Source organism: Diuraphis noxia, unplaced genomic scaffold (assembly GCF_037042655.1).
Source record: "Diuraphis noxia isolate RWA-SAM2 unplaced genomic scaffold, SU_Dnox_SAM2 contig0002, whole genome shotgun sequence".
Taxonomy (NCBI): Eukaryota; Metazoa; Arthropoda; class Insecta; order Hemiptera; family Aphididae; genus Diuraphis; species Diuraphis noxia.
In genome coordinates, this window is record NW_028301712.1 from 68,696,046 (window position 1) to 68,714,145 (window position 18,100).

The 18,100-nt window shown below is 30.9% G+C and overlaps 1 protein-coding gene across 1 annotated transcript; it reads right to left on the minus strand.

The window, feature by feature from the left end:
• Positions 1 to 6,309: 6,309 nt before the first annotated feature.
• On the minus strand, positions 6,310 to 11,548 carry LOC107167996 (uncharacterized). The gene is made up of 4 exons (XM_015517244.2): positions 11,375 to 11,548; positions 11,191 to 11,246; positions 10,334 to 11,084; positions 6,310 to 8,827 (listed from the first exon to the last, which is right to left on the minus strand). Exons 2-4 carry the CDS (start codon positions 11,221 to 11,223, stop codon positions 7,314 to 7,316), a joined length of 2,298 nt encoding a protein of 765 aa, XP_015372730.2. The 5' UTR covers positions 11,224 to 11,246; positions 11,375 to 11,548; the 3' UTR covers positions 6,310 to 7,313.
• Between the last annotated feature and the right edge of the window lie 6,552 nt (positions 11,549 to 18,100).

Below are 18,100 nucleotides of genomic sequence, written 5' to 3' on the forward strand. Positions count from 1 at the left end.
TATAAATTTATTATTCAATTCTACGAGTAGACTTAAAATATGATCCTTTTTTATGATCCACATTTTTTACAAAACTTTTTATTTATCTCGTTAGTATCCACCGACCAGGGAATTATGATTAATGAACTAAAAACTCAAAAGCCTTGTGTCATGTGATCATATTCTTTGATAAATTACGATAAAAATATGTGGTTATTTTTCCTGAGAATTATTTATAAAACAAAATAAAATAAAAAGTTATTTTTTTCAGCCAACAGTATACAATATATTATGTTATGTCGAATTTCTTCGTTAGGCGACAGCCAACAGGTAACCTATATTATTTTTTTCATTAAAAATAAAATTTAATTAAAATAAATTCTCTGAAATATTATTAACAATATTAATAAAACATATTCAAAGAGCGCTATCTATGACTGAAATTACTTCAAGTCAAACATTAAAAAAAACTTCCAACAAAACACAGATAATGTTCTTACAGTCAAATTTCATTATAGGCCTATTCACTCAAATTATTAAGCTAACGGAATCAGACGTAAACGGCTGAGTGTAAATTTTCTATGTTATGCGTTTGTAAAACTGATACAACAAATTCAGGTGTGGCGTCCTCTTAGGTGTTTATATTGACCAATAATTGATTGTTCATCCATAAATATTGTCTATCATGACAACTGGTTTTGATCTAAACAACTTGGAAATATTGCTGAAGTACCGCAATCAGCTGTGTAAATGCTAAGTAGTTCTGTTTTATATGCATCGATCTACTGGCCGAATACTAGTTTTTTCGATGGGTAAACTCTGTCGAAATTGTGTAGATTTATATGAAAAATATAAAATGACAATATTTTACTTGGTTCCAAAGCATCATTGTATTGCCTACTCGTTCGTTTTCAGGCGTTATTTTCTTATTATTTGCGTTGTTTTTCAAAACTATTATGTCACTGTACTGGATTATTAATTGTCTATCAATTTATATAATTACTATATTTATCACAATTTAGTATGATTTCTTAGGACTAACAATATTATGATATATAAATATGTTCTGTGTTAATTTCAGAAGAATTTTAGATTAAGCTTACCGATATGGATTGGGTGAAACTTGTGTAAGTTTGAAGTTAAAATAAAATAGAAAGTAGGTAATAAATAAAATAATATTATCTAATTTTACTGTACTTAAACTCCATGTAAAAATTTAAAATAAATGTATATCAATCTACCGATAAATAAATATCATATATTCATACCACTAAACAAGTATCCATATAATTTTGTAGGTTATAAAACGAAAACAAATTTTACATGCAAATTGATTATAATTTATAAGTATCTAAATAGTAAGCAGTACCTACACAACAAATTTAAATTTCAAACACTCACATGTTTATGAATAATTATTTGAAAATTATAAGAAATTAAGTTACATAATAACATAATAAAACATTTTCGTACATTTCTAATATATTATATTTGACAAAATATATACTAATATAGTAATATTAGACGGACTCAGGAATGCATAAATAAATCGATTACAACGTGTGTAAATATTTCACTCCTGTCTTATCGACTTAATATCCAAGATTTTATGTCGTCATACAATATACCATTATGTAACTTATTATATTATTTATTATATACATTTGCGATACCTAGTATTTAAATACTCGTATGTCGTACATAGTAATGAAGGAATTTGAATTTTATATTTATCACTTAGTTTATAAAATCGCAATGCGTTTTAAAAATTGTTGTTAAAGAAGAGCTCAGTTTTTAAATTAGATAATAATTTAATGTTCAAGTACTAATATAAGCATAAAATTATAGTGAGTTTAAAAATAATATGTTTTACTAAATATAATTTTTATTATTATTAGTATATATAACAAATTTTAGTAGTAAATATTTATCTATTCTAAGTAAGGTATCATTAATAATAACTTAGTATAATCTTAAGCAAAGTACCTATTAGAATTTTCATCGCAGACAATAGTTTTTTATTGAAATCTAAGAATTATACATAATATTATAACAGGTACACAGATTTAGTTAATAAATATGGTGAATTTCTTCATGTATCAATAACTTACATAGGGTAACACTGCGGCATTTTCACTATTAAACGATTTAACCCTACTAAAGTCGAATTTATAATCAACACCTGCTATTTCAATAATTATTTTCAAATAACAAAACAATTTATAATTTATATTTTTTTTCATTTAAATAATTTTAATTGTTGTTGATTCAAAATCATACCTAAACTGTGAATAATCTTACTAAAATATTTTTTTAGTTTGACGTATTATTATAAAATTGATAAATAACCTTCAATCTATGTTTATAAATTATTATCAAGTGTTAGTTAAAAAGATTTAAATATCAACAGAATCAGGAAAATTATCTTTAAAATAATCATTCTTTCTTAACCTTAAATCTTTATAGATCATTGTGGGTACAATATTTTCATATTTTCATGTCACTTATACAATATTTGCAAACAAAATTCAAACATTATGGTTTTATTATGTCTTATTGTATAATATTTAATATTTATTGAGAAATCAGTTTAGCGTATATTGTGCTATTTTGTCGACATTAAAATGGTAGGTATACATAATCTCATTTCATAATAATAATTCATTTGCATAACTCAAATACACAATTTATATTTTATTTCACACGTAGATATTTTTCATGCCTATCAATTTAACAGTTTATAATTTAACGATAATATCATATTTTCCATGTGGACTAAAAAAAAATAAAGTTTTCAACATTATAATTGCATATAATTTCTATGGAATTAATCATTAAATATAAAAATTAAAATAAATTCCTTTTTGTCTGATCATATTTTTAAAAAAAAACTAAAAAAATTTTAGTCGTGCATGTGCGTCAATTGTACAAACTATATTATATTTCATTGGATTTTCAAAATAAATATGTGATAGGTATACTTAGGAAATCAAGGAAGTTTTTCTTTTTGTTTCACAGTTTCACAGTTTAATAATTTTATTTTTCAATCGAAGTATACAACCACTAACCAATATCTTACGTATGTCTAAATTATGATACCTAGATGCATAGCAATTATTGCAATATAACAAATGACTAATTCAGGGGTACACATTATTGTACATTTGTGTACAATAAAACCAATTATACTTGTGCATAACGCACCGTGCTTACTGTTTTACTTAAATCTGGAGTAAGCAATCTTTTCGATATCTAATGCTAAATAATAAGTATACATTTTTGAATTGTTCACGACCCACAATTTGAATATAGCTTATTTTATTTTAAACAAAAATGTATTATCATATCAAATTTAGTTTATTTAAGTTCATAACTGTTTGACTTATTAATTTAAAAAAGTATCTACGAAAAATAACGATCTAATCCATGAAAAATTAATTTTTTATAACATTTCTGTTTTCCAACTATATAGGTTAGGTTAGGTCCAACTATATACAGTATCGAAAAGGGAATTATTTTTATTTCGTGCGTCATTTAACTAAGATAATTAAAAAAATTGTGTTGAATATAATATTATTGAATCTTCAAGAACGAAATAAAATATGATCAACTATAATTTTACGAAGCTAAAATATGTATCTGACTAGTACATAATATTTAACGCCGGTTAATGATGATGTTCAGTGATCAATATGTCGTCGATTCGTTACCTTTGGAACATCACTATTGTAGTATCGTTGTCACATTATTTACCGTGTCGAAAGTATTATTGTTAGAATAGAAACAAAATATAACAATAAAAAAATACACCATATCTACATTATATTATTATTATTATTATTATTATTATCTACTATTATAATATGGACACGTCATACTATAATTAGTATAATTTATAGTCTATATGAGTATACAGGGTGATTATTTTTGGTTAATTCACTTATTATATAATATTGTTTTACTATTAAATAACTTTAAAATTGTAGAAGAATGGAAGATTAAAAACTTAAATCCTAAATAACTGTACGAATAACACAGTGTAATGTGTAATAGTAAATAGTAAATATTTTGTTTAAAGGTTTTAAAAAATAAACTTTAAATTTCACATGTGTATAATTTCGAATAAGCTGAAGGATATTGCTGGAATTTATGAAAGAAAAAGAAATAAATCGCGACTATATACAAACAACAGTGAAAAAAAAAATGTCGCTTAAGTATTATGTTAAAACAATCACCCTGTAAATAATATGATCAAAATAAAAACGGAATCCTAATTATACGTAACTGTTTTCCGTGCCGTATGATGAATAATTTCACTTTCTATACGATATTACAAGACGCGGTCCGCGTCCAAGGCGAGAATGTATAAATCCGTTTAGCCCGAGTTCATCGAGCTGAGGTAATCATTGAAAGTGAATCGTCCGAAAATGCGTATATGAGTATATATTTCTCCGTCGGACCTTGTATATATTTCTGGCCGGCGGGCACGGGAAAGCATGAAATTATTAAATTTCACGTTTTCGTGCTCAGGCGCCTTATATATTGTTGGATGGCATTACTGTAAAATGCAAATAATATGCATATACCGCTCTGTATGCACGTTGCAATGTTACATACACATCGATCATCGTCAACGTCATCATGCCACGCACCATCTGATCGCATTTCTAAGCACGTTACCATTATTGGCACTCTGATTAATTAGGTTTTAAACTTAAAGAATTGTAGAAAAAAACATGACGTTTTGGCAAAAACAATAAAATACAACTATACATAGCTACCTAAAAATAATCGAATAACGATAAGAAAAAACAATTAAGCTTAATTTGTTTATGTTCATTACTATACCTACCTAGACTACCTATCCTATGCTAAACCATAATACAATAATTTAAATATAAATATGTATTGATAAACTGATATTCGTAATTATTATTTTTTTTTTAAACCGCTTTAACTTGAGCGTCGCAGTTCAATAGTTTGACAACGATACGGTTTATAATGATCATTCACCCTTATCAACAACTATAGCTTTATAAAAAAACAACAAATCAACCATAAAATGCTGCTCGTGATCGTTTGGTTCTTATTCGTTTATAATATATTATTAGTTGTTATTTATTTTATTTTAAATCAAGTTTAATTGCTTTCATTTGTATAATGTTTTGCTCACTACCTATTATAATTTCTCTAAATTACTAATAGACCACTTTTAATAGTAAACAAAATAATACAATTGTTGTAACTCAACGCTTTGAATAGGTTATTATTCAATTTTTCAGTGTAATATATAATATATTTTAGTATTTTAGTTTATTTAAAAATAACGAGTAGTCTACGATATTTTTTGCAATATCGTAAAAATAAAAACACTATGCAGGAGGTATACATGCAAATTATATTATATAATATTTATGAGTAGTTATCATCCAATTATATGTATTTTATTTTGCGACATGAATGTTTCATATATTATATTAGCCTTCCGAATCGTTAACTTCATTGATATACACTACACGCAGTCACGCAAAGTAACATCATTTATTAGACGAAAACGACAAGGTCCGTTGATTTTGAAACGAATTTGATATTCAGCGATTAGTGGGCACGTATATACGTAATAATGATACTATTCCGTCGAATAATGACGGACGAAATAACATCGTAACGGATTCGGGAGCTGGTATAATGGTGTGTAAATCGGTGTGTTCGCATTTCGTTTCGTTGATCGTGTTCAAAAAAAAAAAATGTATGCAGCAATGACCACTTACACTATAAATGCACATTAAATTCGTAGGCACACTAATTCTACAACATTTCTCTTGGAAATCGTATTTTAATGGGCAAATTATTGAAGTAATATTGTGTATGTGTTTATATATAGCAGTATAGTATATTACATTATTATTCGTATAAAATATAAATAAATATATTTATTTTGTACCTGTGAAAGCAAAGCGATCGCATGCCGGGACGAGCATAAAATTCAACGACGTCCTAGGGTGTTGAAAGAATTGGTGGAGAGGGGATGATGAGGTGGTCGAAAAATTATAACACATGAACGTGCGTCCGGAGGATTGGGCAATAAACCAAAATGTACTTATATGTGCCTTATTATTGATGACACCATCACAGTGTCGAGAAATGTTGCACTCTAACTATTTGCATTTTTGTATAACCTTGTCGAATCAAAAATACAAAATAATAACAATAATAATAATATTAAAAAGGTTCGCTAATAATTAACTAATATGATGGACTGCTGCGGTTTAACCGGATGTGTTCTAGAACACTCGATGACGTACAAAATGGAATTCGAACAGCATACAATATTATTAGATTTCCTCGAAATACAATACAAAATATTATCGATTTATTGTTCACGTATACTATGGCGAATTGCACATATTATATTATAATATAATTATTTCAATACGTCTCAAAAACATATTTTTTGCATAATATAATATAAAGATCCTTATAAATAATAATTTATCGCATAGAATTAATAACAATCACAACAAAACACGTTATTAACTTATCTTTACATTTTAGTCTTTATACAGGACATAGGTATACATAATATATAATAGTATAACATAGGTGTATATATACGTTACGGGCACGATACGAGAAAAAAATTATGTGGGAGGGTTATTTCTGTAATTAAGAGGAAGTCAGTTCAATGTTTGTTTTTTCTCTCCGGCCTATGCGCAACATTGAAAAAAAACGTACGAGTATTTATGCAGAATCTTTTTTTTTTATGTGTTTGAGAAAACTTAGAGTAAAATAAGTTACCTATTACAAAAACGATAGAGAGTGATATTTTCGGGGGTATGACATATCGATTTATTTAAACATTGTATAAAAATAAACATTTTTTTTTTACTTTGAAAATCGAATAGTTACAAGGTCAAATAATAATAAAATATAAAACTGATATGTCATGTCCTTCAAAAATATTATCCTCTATAATTTTTGGTGATGGGTGATTTTTATTTTTAGGCGAAAGCGTTTTTCACCAATGTAGCGAGTGGGTTTGAGAGAGACAATAAATAATGGACTTAGGCTGATATCCTTTGAATAGTTTAACTTATTGGTTTAAATTGTGTAACTCCGAGTGTTGTATGTTGTATCTTGTGAACGAAAATAAATGCTAAAAAAATTTAAAAAAGAGATGCCACGGGTTACCCTCCTGAACCCCCTCCCACCTATTAGGTGCCTACGTGTCTGTTCACATATACGTGTATAATGATAATATTATAATAAAATAGAATAATGTTTAAGTAATAGGTTCGGTGTAAAATTCAAGATCTCGGTACCTAGATCATCCGTCACTCGTGACCGTCAGTGGTTCGGACGACCAGCACGTCATTACGCTTGTTCATGTCCTTGTAAATGGGCTTGTACGGGTAATCGTCGTCCGGGCCGTTGAGGTACGCGTAACCCGGATGGTACGTGGTCGCTTTGAACTGCTGCTGCTGCTGCTGCTGCTGCTGCTGTATCAGCTGCTGTTGTGCAATGGCCGCGGCCAACTCCTCGGTGGACGGCTGCTGCTGTTGCTGCTGCTGCGGCTGATGATGGTGGTGAAGGTTGTTGTGGTGATGGTGATGGTTGTTGTGGCTGTGATGGTTTAGTGGTGGTGATTTATTTACAGCCTGCGCGTACTTGGTTGACGCCTGGGATGCGGGTGACACGTAACCGTAAGCGTGCGGTCGCTTGACGACGATCGGATGGCCAGTGCCCGAATACGCGTGAATAGGTACCGGTGCGGGCACGGTGGCGGTCTGCGTGTATCGCGAATCATCGGTTGCGTCGAGTTGCGAATGTTGGTGGCCACTACTGCCGTGTTGCTGCTGATGGCCGGCGTGGTGCAGCTGAACGTGGCCGGCGCCTCCCGCTCCACCCGCAAATGGGTTGTTGTAGAATTGGTGTTGCAGGCCAAACGGCTGCTTGACGCGGTGTTGCACGTCGTTGTCCTTCATCAAACCGAACGGTTTTTTGACTTTTGTCGTTTTCGGCTTTGGCGCGTAAGATGAAGGCGTCAACGACGACGGTGACGTTGACGACGGGGATGCCGATGGCTGTTGCTGCTGATGCTGAATCTGCTGCTGATGGAGTTGTTGGAACTGCAACGCTTTGGCGGCCCCTTGGTGCACCGGCAGTTGGTGTCCGGCAGCGTTCAGCGAGTCGTCAACTGCCAACTGTTGCTGTTGCGCGTGTGCGTAGTGCTGTTGCTGCAATTGATGCAGGTATTCCGGTTTCAGTGGTATCACGATGGCCGGCATGGTCTTGCCACCGCCGTTCTCGTCTGTCTTGAAGAACACGTTGTGCACGACCGGCAACGACATCATCGCCTGTTGTACTGTGCTGCTGGCCAGCTGGTGGCCGTGCACAGGGGACGACGGGTCACCACCGATGGCCGCGTACATCTGGTGCGAGATCGGTATGGGCACCACGATGCTGTGGTAGTTGGGAGTCGCCGATGGTTGTTCGATTTTCACGGACTTAACAGCGGCTGCTGCGATCGCAGCTGCAGCGGAGTGTGGCTGCGCAGAGGGCCCGACAGCCTGCACCTGCGACTGTTGCAATGGCCCGCCTCCGCTAAACGGATACCTGGACGCCGGGAGACCTATTCCACTCGGCTGCAAGTAGTTCAACCGCTTTTCCCTGGGCGGCGGTGACTTGTTGACCTGCGACACGGCGTTGCTGAAGTCGAAATGGTTCATTTTGGACAAAACCTGTTTGTGGTTGAAGTTCTGTGGTTCAGCCTGTTGCGTCACTTCTTCCAGGCTGGAAATGCCGTCTGCGTTGTATAGGTCTGGCTGATGATGAGCCTTAAACATTTCTGCAGTAGCAATCGCATGAAAAAAAAATCGAAATTATTCATTTTTGAAATGGTAACGAAAAAAATTCAGAACTAAATCACTTTCACTACCAACGGTTCGTAGTGATCAATAATAAAATAATAATATTAAACGTAATTTATTTTCGTCGTCGTCAAATACGATGACGGTGTAAAAAACATACCACCAAAATGTTATTGTTTCGATTATAATAAGCTGCATCCTTAACACTTTTTCTTCGTAATTAAATGTCGAACAACGATCTGTTCAGTTGCATGTTTAACGCGCAGTACTAATCGTTAGCTGTGCAAGACAAGACGTATATGACGATATATTATTATAATGCTAATGCTAAATTATTTATAAAAAAAAAAAATGACTACACATTTTATATGAGATGCATTCTATTTTTATTCAATAGATTCACCGATATGTGAAAAGAGTATATTTTTATGTTGGGTGTGCATATATTTTAATTAATCTTGATATTGTTGAAAATTAAAAATATTGCTTTTTTTACCATTAAGTTCATTCTGTGCTTTCATATAAGTATTATAGTAGGTACCTGGTACACTGTACACTCAGTGTGCAGGGTTAGTTAAAAATAGTTATATAGGAATGTAAAATGGATGATATTTTTGTATCTATTTAAATGTATTGAAGATATTCGAATTTACATTTTACTAAATCTCAAATTCCTTTTCTAAATAGAAAATTTTGTTAATATTGAACCCAAATATGCAACTATAAAATAATTACTTTAGTCAATAAAAATTATTAAAAATTTTTTAGTAATAAGATACAACTGATAAAATTTGTATTTTCAGTATTTTTATATTTGTACGGTTGTTTTGATAAAAAAATAAACACCAATTTAATATGATGTTTTGGTATTATAGATTATACTTATATAAAATATATATTATATCATAAATGTTTAAAATATAAATACCTACGTACCATTATTGTTTCGCAACTTAGTAATATTATTAATATTAATAATTTAAGTTTGGAATATTTATAATCTCCTCCCTAACAGTTTATTAGTTTTACTGACTATGCTGATTAACTACTCATACGTCCACAATTCACGTTCGTATGAATATTAGATTATTGTGAAAAAAATTATCTTAAAAGTTATTATTTTAAAAATAAATACCTAACTTATTATTGTTTAAAAATTTAAATAATTCCCTTAACTTAAGTTGATTATGCTTAAAATTATTTAAAAGTCAGCACTAGTTCAGTTAAATACTTAAATAATAATTTATCAGCTAATGTCGTTAATTAAATAAAAATATTACGTACATTTATATATTTAATATCTAACACATTCTACGTGGAAGTATAAATTATATGTATTTTAAGCTATTTTTTTTAAATATATTTTATTGTTAACTATTGACTCATAATAATCATATATTTATATTTGTATTGGTAGTTATCATAATAACTGCAAGTACCTAGGTAAAAAATATTTTCATATCAATAGTTATTTTTCAACATACCTGAACTACCAGATGATTCTTGTGAAGAATCGTGCTCTTGAACTGATGTAATAATGCCAGTGGCCATCTCCATATTGGGACTTAATTCTTGCCAACCATCCTTATTGACACTACTGTCTCCCGTTAATTTTTTGATCTGCGTTTTTCTTTTTTCCTGTTCACTGTCTAGCTGGTGTTTATTCTTCCGACGTGATCTAATTGGTTTATTGTTATCGAATGACATGTGTACTTCTTCTGACCAATCGTTGAAAACGGGTCGATCGTCGTGACCGTCGTTTTTGTGCATCTTTTTTCCATATGTAATAGATGATACTGCAGCAGACTTCTCTACACTTTCATTACTTTTAATGTCGGATAATTGTGGCGATTGATTGTCAAACGTTTGTGGTTTAACACTATATAATTGTTCATTCACTCGGTGATCGGTCAATGAAAAAGATGGGATACCAATGTCTTTTTCTTCACTGCTCCACGTCTGGCTCGGAGATTTCCCCCTAGCTTGTCTGGATCGTGACGACAAACTTTGAGAACTTCGGAGGGCAGGCGTCAATGACGTATAAGATTCACTTGATGAAGACGCGTCTTTGGAAGAATCGTGATCACCAGAAAATTCTATACTCGAAGTCAAGCTTTTAATAGTTGGAGATTGACTATCTGATATAGAGTAACCCGCAGTGGCTGTTATAGTACCTACTGTGTCCACGGATATTCGGTCTTCGCTAAACACAAATTGAATGAAGCACAGAATTACCTAAAAATAGTAGAATTGTAAAGTTTCAATGCATTTAAATAAAAACAAAATTTATAAGTTATTAATAAAATTCTATAAAAAAAAATTATAGATCTATTCATAATACCATGATATTTAAATTTGCCATGATGATTTCCATTGTATGATATTATTTTTGGATACCTGCACAAAAAAAAGAAAAAAATATCACTTATACACATAAATAATAAAATAATAAACTGCACTATTTCATCGTTATAATTTTAAAATTATAATACGAATGAAAAAAAAAAATATATTTTAAATCATACAACGACGATTTTGCATGAGCGACTGTACTAGATTGACGAATGAAGTCGTGTTGGAAAATCTCTATTGAACGACTGAAGAATGTCTGTCAGTTTTGGTCAGCTCTATCCTACACAGTTCCGCATCAAGAAAGCGGAATAATTGCAAGGATGGTGGTGGACGGACAGAAAGTGGAAAACTCATCACAATGCAATAAAAACACACTCACATGTTTAATAAATTAAAACAAATATTAAGTAAAAGCTAATTAAATGGTAAAGGAAAGTAAAACTCGAATACTTCAAACATATATATATCTATTATATTTCTGTAATATGTTTGTCTCCCTAATATATTATGTTTTTCAAACCGTTTCTAATTTACTTATAAAGTGTGCTCCCGACCTCACGCGTAACGTATTTTTATGAACATCAAATTAATATATTATACTCGATGACGTGCTGCTGTTTGTGACAATTATTATTATGTGTTGTTTCTTGTTTGATGTAATACATTGCAACACATTATAGAATATATTTAGCCATTGTGATATATGTGCATTGTAATGCGTGCATTTCATTGTTATTTTTATTTAATTTAATTATTTTTCTAAAAATATAGAAGAGAATCATAAGTACATACTATTGTAAGAAATTGAAAAAATAAAATAAAATCAATAACAATGTTTTAGGATTGATCACTGACTAGAGTATTTTTTTATACATTTGCGTTTATTATTATAAAATCTCTTTAATAATCAATTATTATTAGTTATTTACGCATTGATGTACATCATACGTATATATTTTTTACTATAATAAAATGTGGATGTCGCTCTGTTGTACAGTAGGTTCAAGTGGATTACAGAAATGGATGGAATTAAATTTGAATCTAATGATATTATATCATTGTATACGAAAAATAATTCTGAGCTGAGACAGCTTATCTGTCTAGGATATATTATAGTTTATTAAAAATTATCAAATCTTAGATTTAAAAAGAAAAATTTTTTTGGGTTTTTTTCACGTTTTGGCGCAGTAAAAGTGCTTCGATTTTTGACTTCAGTACCATGTTCGATCAGAAAGTGAATCTAATTGGCACATTGGGGGATCAAAAGTAAAAAATTCTTAATACTTTTCTAAATGATCGAGAAAAACAAACTAAAAATTAAGGGAAAAACGGGAAATTTTACGCACAATTAGTTTTCGACAAAATCGATTTTGATTCTTGATGTAACTTTAAAACAAATGACCATAGACACATGACATTTTCACCGAATGTTTATATAAGTATAATATATCTACCATGCAATTTTAAAAATTTTCGACTAAAGTTGAACTATTCATAGGTATTTGCAATTTTCGATCATTATTAGTTTTTTTTAAAATTAATACCGATAAAAATTTATTTGTTAAGCAGAAAAGCTTGAAAATATAATACAAGGCTTTTAACATATTGTTACAATAGAAGTTGAAAAATAAAAGAAATTCATAGTCACAATTTTTTTTATAAGCATTTAAAGTTTGAATTTTCACAAAATACGTAAAAATCACAAAAAATCACAAATTATTTTAAGCTAGAAATTCATAAAAATTTTCTTTTTAAATCTCAGATTTAAAAATTTAATACAAGATTCCTTACAAGTTTTTCAATCTTCATCACAATTAATAAAAAGTCCACCGGAAATTCAAATTAAATTTTTATGAGCATTTGAAATTTAAATTTTTACAACATTGGATTTTCACTGGATTTCACATTTAGCGATTTTTTTATTTTGGTGTAACTCTAAAACAAATGACCGCAGATACTTGAAATTTTCACTGCATGTTTATATAGGCATTTTATATATTTTATAACATTTTCAAAATATTTAGATTTGTTTTGAGCTGTTTACTGGCATTTTAATTTTTCAACTTTTTAGTTTTTTTTTTTTTATAAATATCGATAAAAATTATTTTGTTTGGTAGAAAAGCTTGAAAATTTAACACAAGGCTTCTAACACATTGTAACAATAGCAGTTGAAAAAAAAAATAGGTACGATATTTTTAATAAGTATTTAAAGTTCAAATTTTGACTAAATACGTAAAATTACGGCAATGTTCAAATTATCTTAGATAGAAATTCATAAAAGTTTTTCTTTTTAGATCAAAGATTTGAAAATTTAATACAAGGCTCCTAACATATTTTTACAATAGCAGTTTAAAAATAAAAGAATTAGATAGTCACAATTTTTTTTTACATGCAATCAAATTTTGAATTTTGACAACATACGTAAAAATCACGAAAATTCGCAAATTATTTTAAGCTAGAAATTCATAAAAAATTTTCTTTTTAAATCTAAGATTTGAAAATGTAATACAAGGCTCCTAACATATTTTTACAATAGCAGTTGATAAATAAAAGAAATACATAGTCACAATTTTCTTTTACAATTATTCAAATTTTAATTTTGACAACATACGTAAAAATCACGAAAATTCGCAAATTATTTTAAGCTAGAAATTCTTAAAAAAATTTTATTTTAAATCGAAAATTTGAAAATTTTTAATTATCCATAATAATATATCCTAGACAGATAAACCGTCTTAGCTCAGATTTTTTTTTCGTATACAATGATATAATATCATTGGATTCAAATTTAATTCCATCCATTATTGTAACCCACTTGTACAGCAGAGCGACATCCACTTTCCCGCTTTTTTACTTTTGACCCTTACCCAACCAGATTCACTTTCTGATCGAACGAGGTACTGAAGTCGAAGATCGAAGCACTTTTACTGCTCCAAGACGTGATGACAGACACACAAAATAAACGCATCATGGTAAAATCAATACAAACCTCGCTTCACTCAGAATCTTAAATAAAATTTCGGAATTTTTCAAATATTTAAAAAAAATAGAAAAAATACAAGATTGTTTTTGCAAAAGGGAAATACTGTGGATGTAATTGTGGATCTAAGTGATCAAACTTAATATTGTAGTGCGCTGACATCCTCATAATATAACACCTATGTTATTAATTTGATTATCATACTGTCATTCATAAGTGATTATTATCAAAAGTAACAATAAAGCTTAATCATTAAAAATAACAGCTCTTAAAATAATAATAATAAAAAGAACATTAGATAAACTAAATTTGAAAAGTATAGTTGTATCTCATGGCTCATTGATAGTAGGATAATAATATACTGTTCAGTAATTCAATTAAAATTTACTTGAAAGTTAATCGGCAGCTCTGATTGATCTGAAAGCTTTCATTCAACCAGAAGTCAGGGAGTTAAGAAATAAAATCCTTTTATAAGTAGATAAAACACTTAAATAAATATAAATATATATTTTGTTTTGCGAATATTTTCGTGGGTATTGTTGTGTTAAGTATACTGACCGGTGACCATAAATTTAACAACTTCATTTTTATGCCAAATCTGTGAGGTTCTGAAGTGTTATCACTGAACACCTTCTTCATGGAGAGCTATACAATGTTAGAATAAATCATCACAGATGATAAATAGATTAAAAATATTGACTTGATAGATTTTTATTTTGTAGTTTTTAAAAATGTACAATCGTATTTAATATTCATAAATTTAAGACTGTTGATGAGTTAACATTTAATAATACTTAGAAGATTATCATATTTTGTGATGTTTTAATAATTCTAAATAGATTTATCTTATTAATTTACAGTAAGCTTCTAAATTTTCAAATTTTATGTCGATCAAACCTAATATTTCATTGCTAACGAAAATAATATTTAAAATAATGTATTACCATGTTAATACAAAAAAAAAAGTTACGAAATAAAACGAAAATAGAATTTTAATAAATTAATAAAATTAAATATAATATAAAGACTAGTAAAATTTGTACCTATTTAACTGAGAATTTTATTTACAGATTTCAATATTAGTTTTAATACATTTTAGGAAAAAATGGGGTGAGAAATAAGGTTTACCCAAAAATTAATATAATCTTAGTAAAAGATTATATACCAATAACTTCAACAATTATTAATACCATTCATATTTTTCGAAGTTTACACTATCTTTGATTTAAAAAAAAATATTTAACTCTATGAATTATCAACAATTAACAGTTGTTTTAAATTGCTCAAGCATGGTAGTCTCGAATGGTTGAGGTACCACATACGAAATACGTCTTTATATTGTGAACAATTAGTTTCATCAGTACGAGTGTTACAGCTGACCGACACACACGTGTGTTACAGTCTGTCGCTTATCGCATTTTTAGCTACCGATAGCAGTAACCAGAACTTCACCGCAATCTAAGAGGTATGTTTGTTGATTACGGCCCCCCATAGTCAAAGTAGGTAAAACACCCACGAGTCCGCCCAACATGTCGGAGGACAACCCCCCTCTCTCCTCACTCAACAACTCACAACTAAACACACAAAAAACCTTCGCAGAAACTACTGCAAATGTATCATTCCCAAAAAAAGACCAAGCAATAATCTTTAACACGATCCAAGATGTTCCACAAATTGAATATATCAAGGCATTCAGCTTACTTACGTCACCTAAGAATATAAAATTTGCATCACGCGTTTCGAACAACAGGTTCTGCATCTACTTCTCAAACAAAAACATCGTCGAACAAATCATTACAAAACAACCTTACATAATAATAAATAATACAGAAATATCGTACCGCCGTCTTATCAACCCGGCCAAGCGCATAATAATATCCAATGTCCAGCCGATAATTCCACACGACATAATCGCAAATGCCATTAACAATCTTTCCATTACAATGTTATCTCCAATTACATTTATGAAGGCCGGATTCTCTAACGACGAGTTCGGGCATATAGGAAGCTTCAGGCGGCAAGTGCATATACACCCTGAGCACAGTGACAAAATTCCCAGCTCTATTTTATTACATTTCGACCAAACTGAATATCGCATATTCTTATCCGATGACACGGTGACATGTTTTTCATGTAAACAAACGGGCCATACATCGAACCACTGCAAAAATGGATTAGTTAATACTACCGTAGCAATTCTATTTAATAACCCAAACACCTCTCCGGATAAAAATACCATGGACATCAACGAACAGAAAACCCAAAACACCGACAACACCCACACAGTATCAGACATAGGTAATAAAGAAAAACCCAATGAAACAACTGTCATCTCACCCGCCTCACAGGAACCAGCCGCTCAGGAAAAAAGACACGCACCCTCAACAACTAGTTCTAGCTGCCAGGACAACAACCCTATCGCAAAAACGCCAAATAATTCAACTCTAGTACAAACTGAAACCGCAAATACACAGACAAGTAAAGGTACACTCGCAACCAAATTAATAGGCTCCGCCAAATCAGCTCAACCCCCTCCCAAAAAACCCAAACGCTCAAACTCGATCGAACAAATAATAATTAGACTTGAAGAAACATTGCTACCTGCGAAAACCGCCTTTGAAAATATACCAAACCTAAAAATCAACTTCAACCAATTCAAATATATTATAGAAAACGCACTTACCGAAAAAAACATCTCCAGCATCTTAACGCCATTCAACATTACACCCATGGAAATGATCGAGATTTTGGATACAGTCCGCCCAAAAATTAAAGGCCTATGCATTAAGAATAGACTCACGAAAATAGCCAGCTCACTTCTCGATATGACTATCTATACCGATGATGCTGCCCCGCCTTCAACCTAATAACAGTAATCTCGACTACTACAACCTCTACTACTAAATAAAGTATCTTATAATGAAGAACCTAAATATAATACAATGGAATATCAATAGCTTCATTAAAAAACGTCATGATCTACAACTTATAATACAAAAATATTCTCCCATGTGTATTAACCTCCAAGAAACCAATCTGAAAGATAATAACATACCCAACACTAAAAACTATAAAATCTTTTACTCCAATCGCCTAAACTGCAATCGGGCCAGCGGCGGCGTCGCTTCGTTAATACACACTGACTACCCAAGTGAACAGATTCCAATACATTCTAATCTAGAGGTCATAGCGGTCCAGATAACGCTAGAAGCTAAAATATCAATATGCAATATATACATCCCTAACCAGACACCTTTCAATTCCTCGGATATAGATAACATCATTAAACAACTCCCCAAACCCTTTATCTTATTAGGCGACTTCAATAGCCACAGCGAATATTGGGGGTCTGCTACAACAGATACCCGAGGAAAAGCAATAGAAAAAATCCTTGACGACAATACTATTTCACTTCTCAACAATGGCGAACCAACAAGACTCAATCCTTCAAATGGTAATTTTTCCGCAATAGACCTGTCCCTCTCAAGTGTTTCACTGGCTCAGAGAATATCCTGGTCAGTTCTATGTGAGATATACGATAGTGACCACTTACCTATTTTAATGACTTTACTTTCCACCAAAACTCTGCCAACCTCTTCCACCCACAGATGGAGGCTAAAAAATCCAGACTGGGACCTTTTTTCCACACTAGTGGACACATTTATGCAAGACAATTCACAATCTGATACCAGCTCAATAGAGGACGATACCACATTCATCTCAGAATCTATAACTAGAGCTGCCGAAATATCTATTGGAAAAACTACAAACGTGGTTAAAAAAAACTTAGTCCCATGGTGGAATGACGAAATAAAAAACACAATTAAACTAAAGAACAAAGCTCTCAAAACGTTTCAAATCTCCAAAAGTACCGACGACCTAATAAAGCTCAAACATCTCAGAGCTAAAACCCGATACT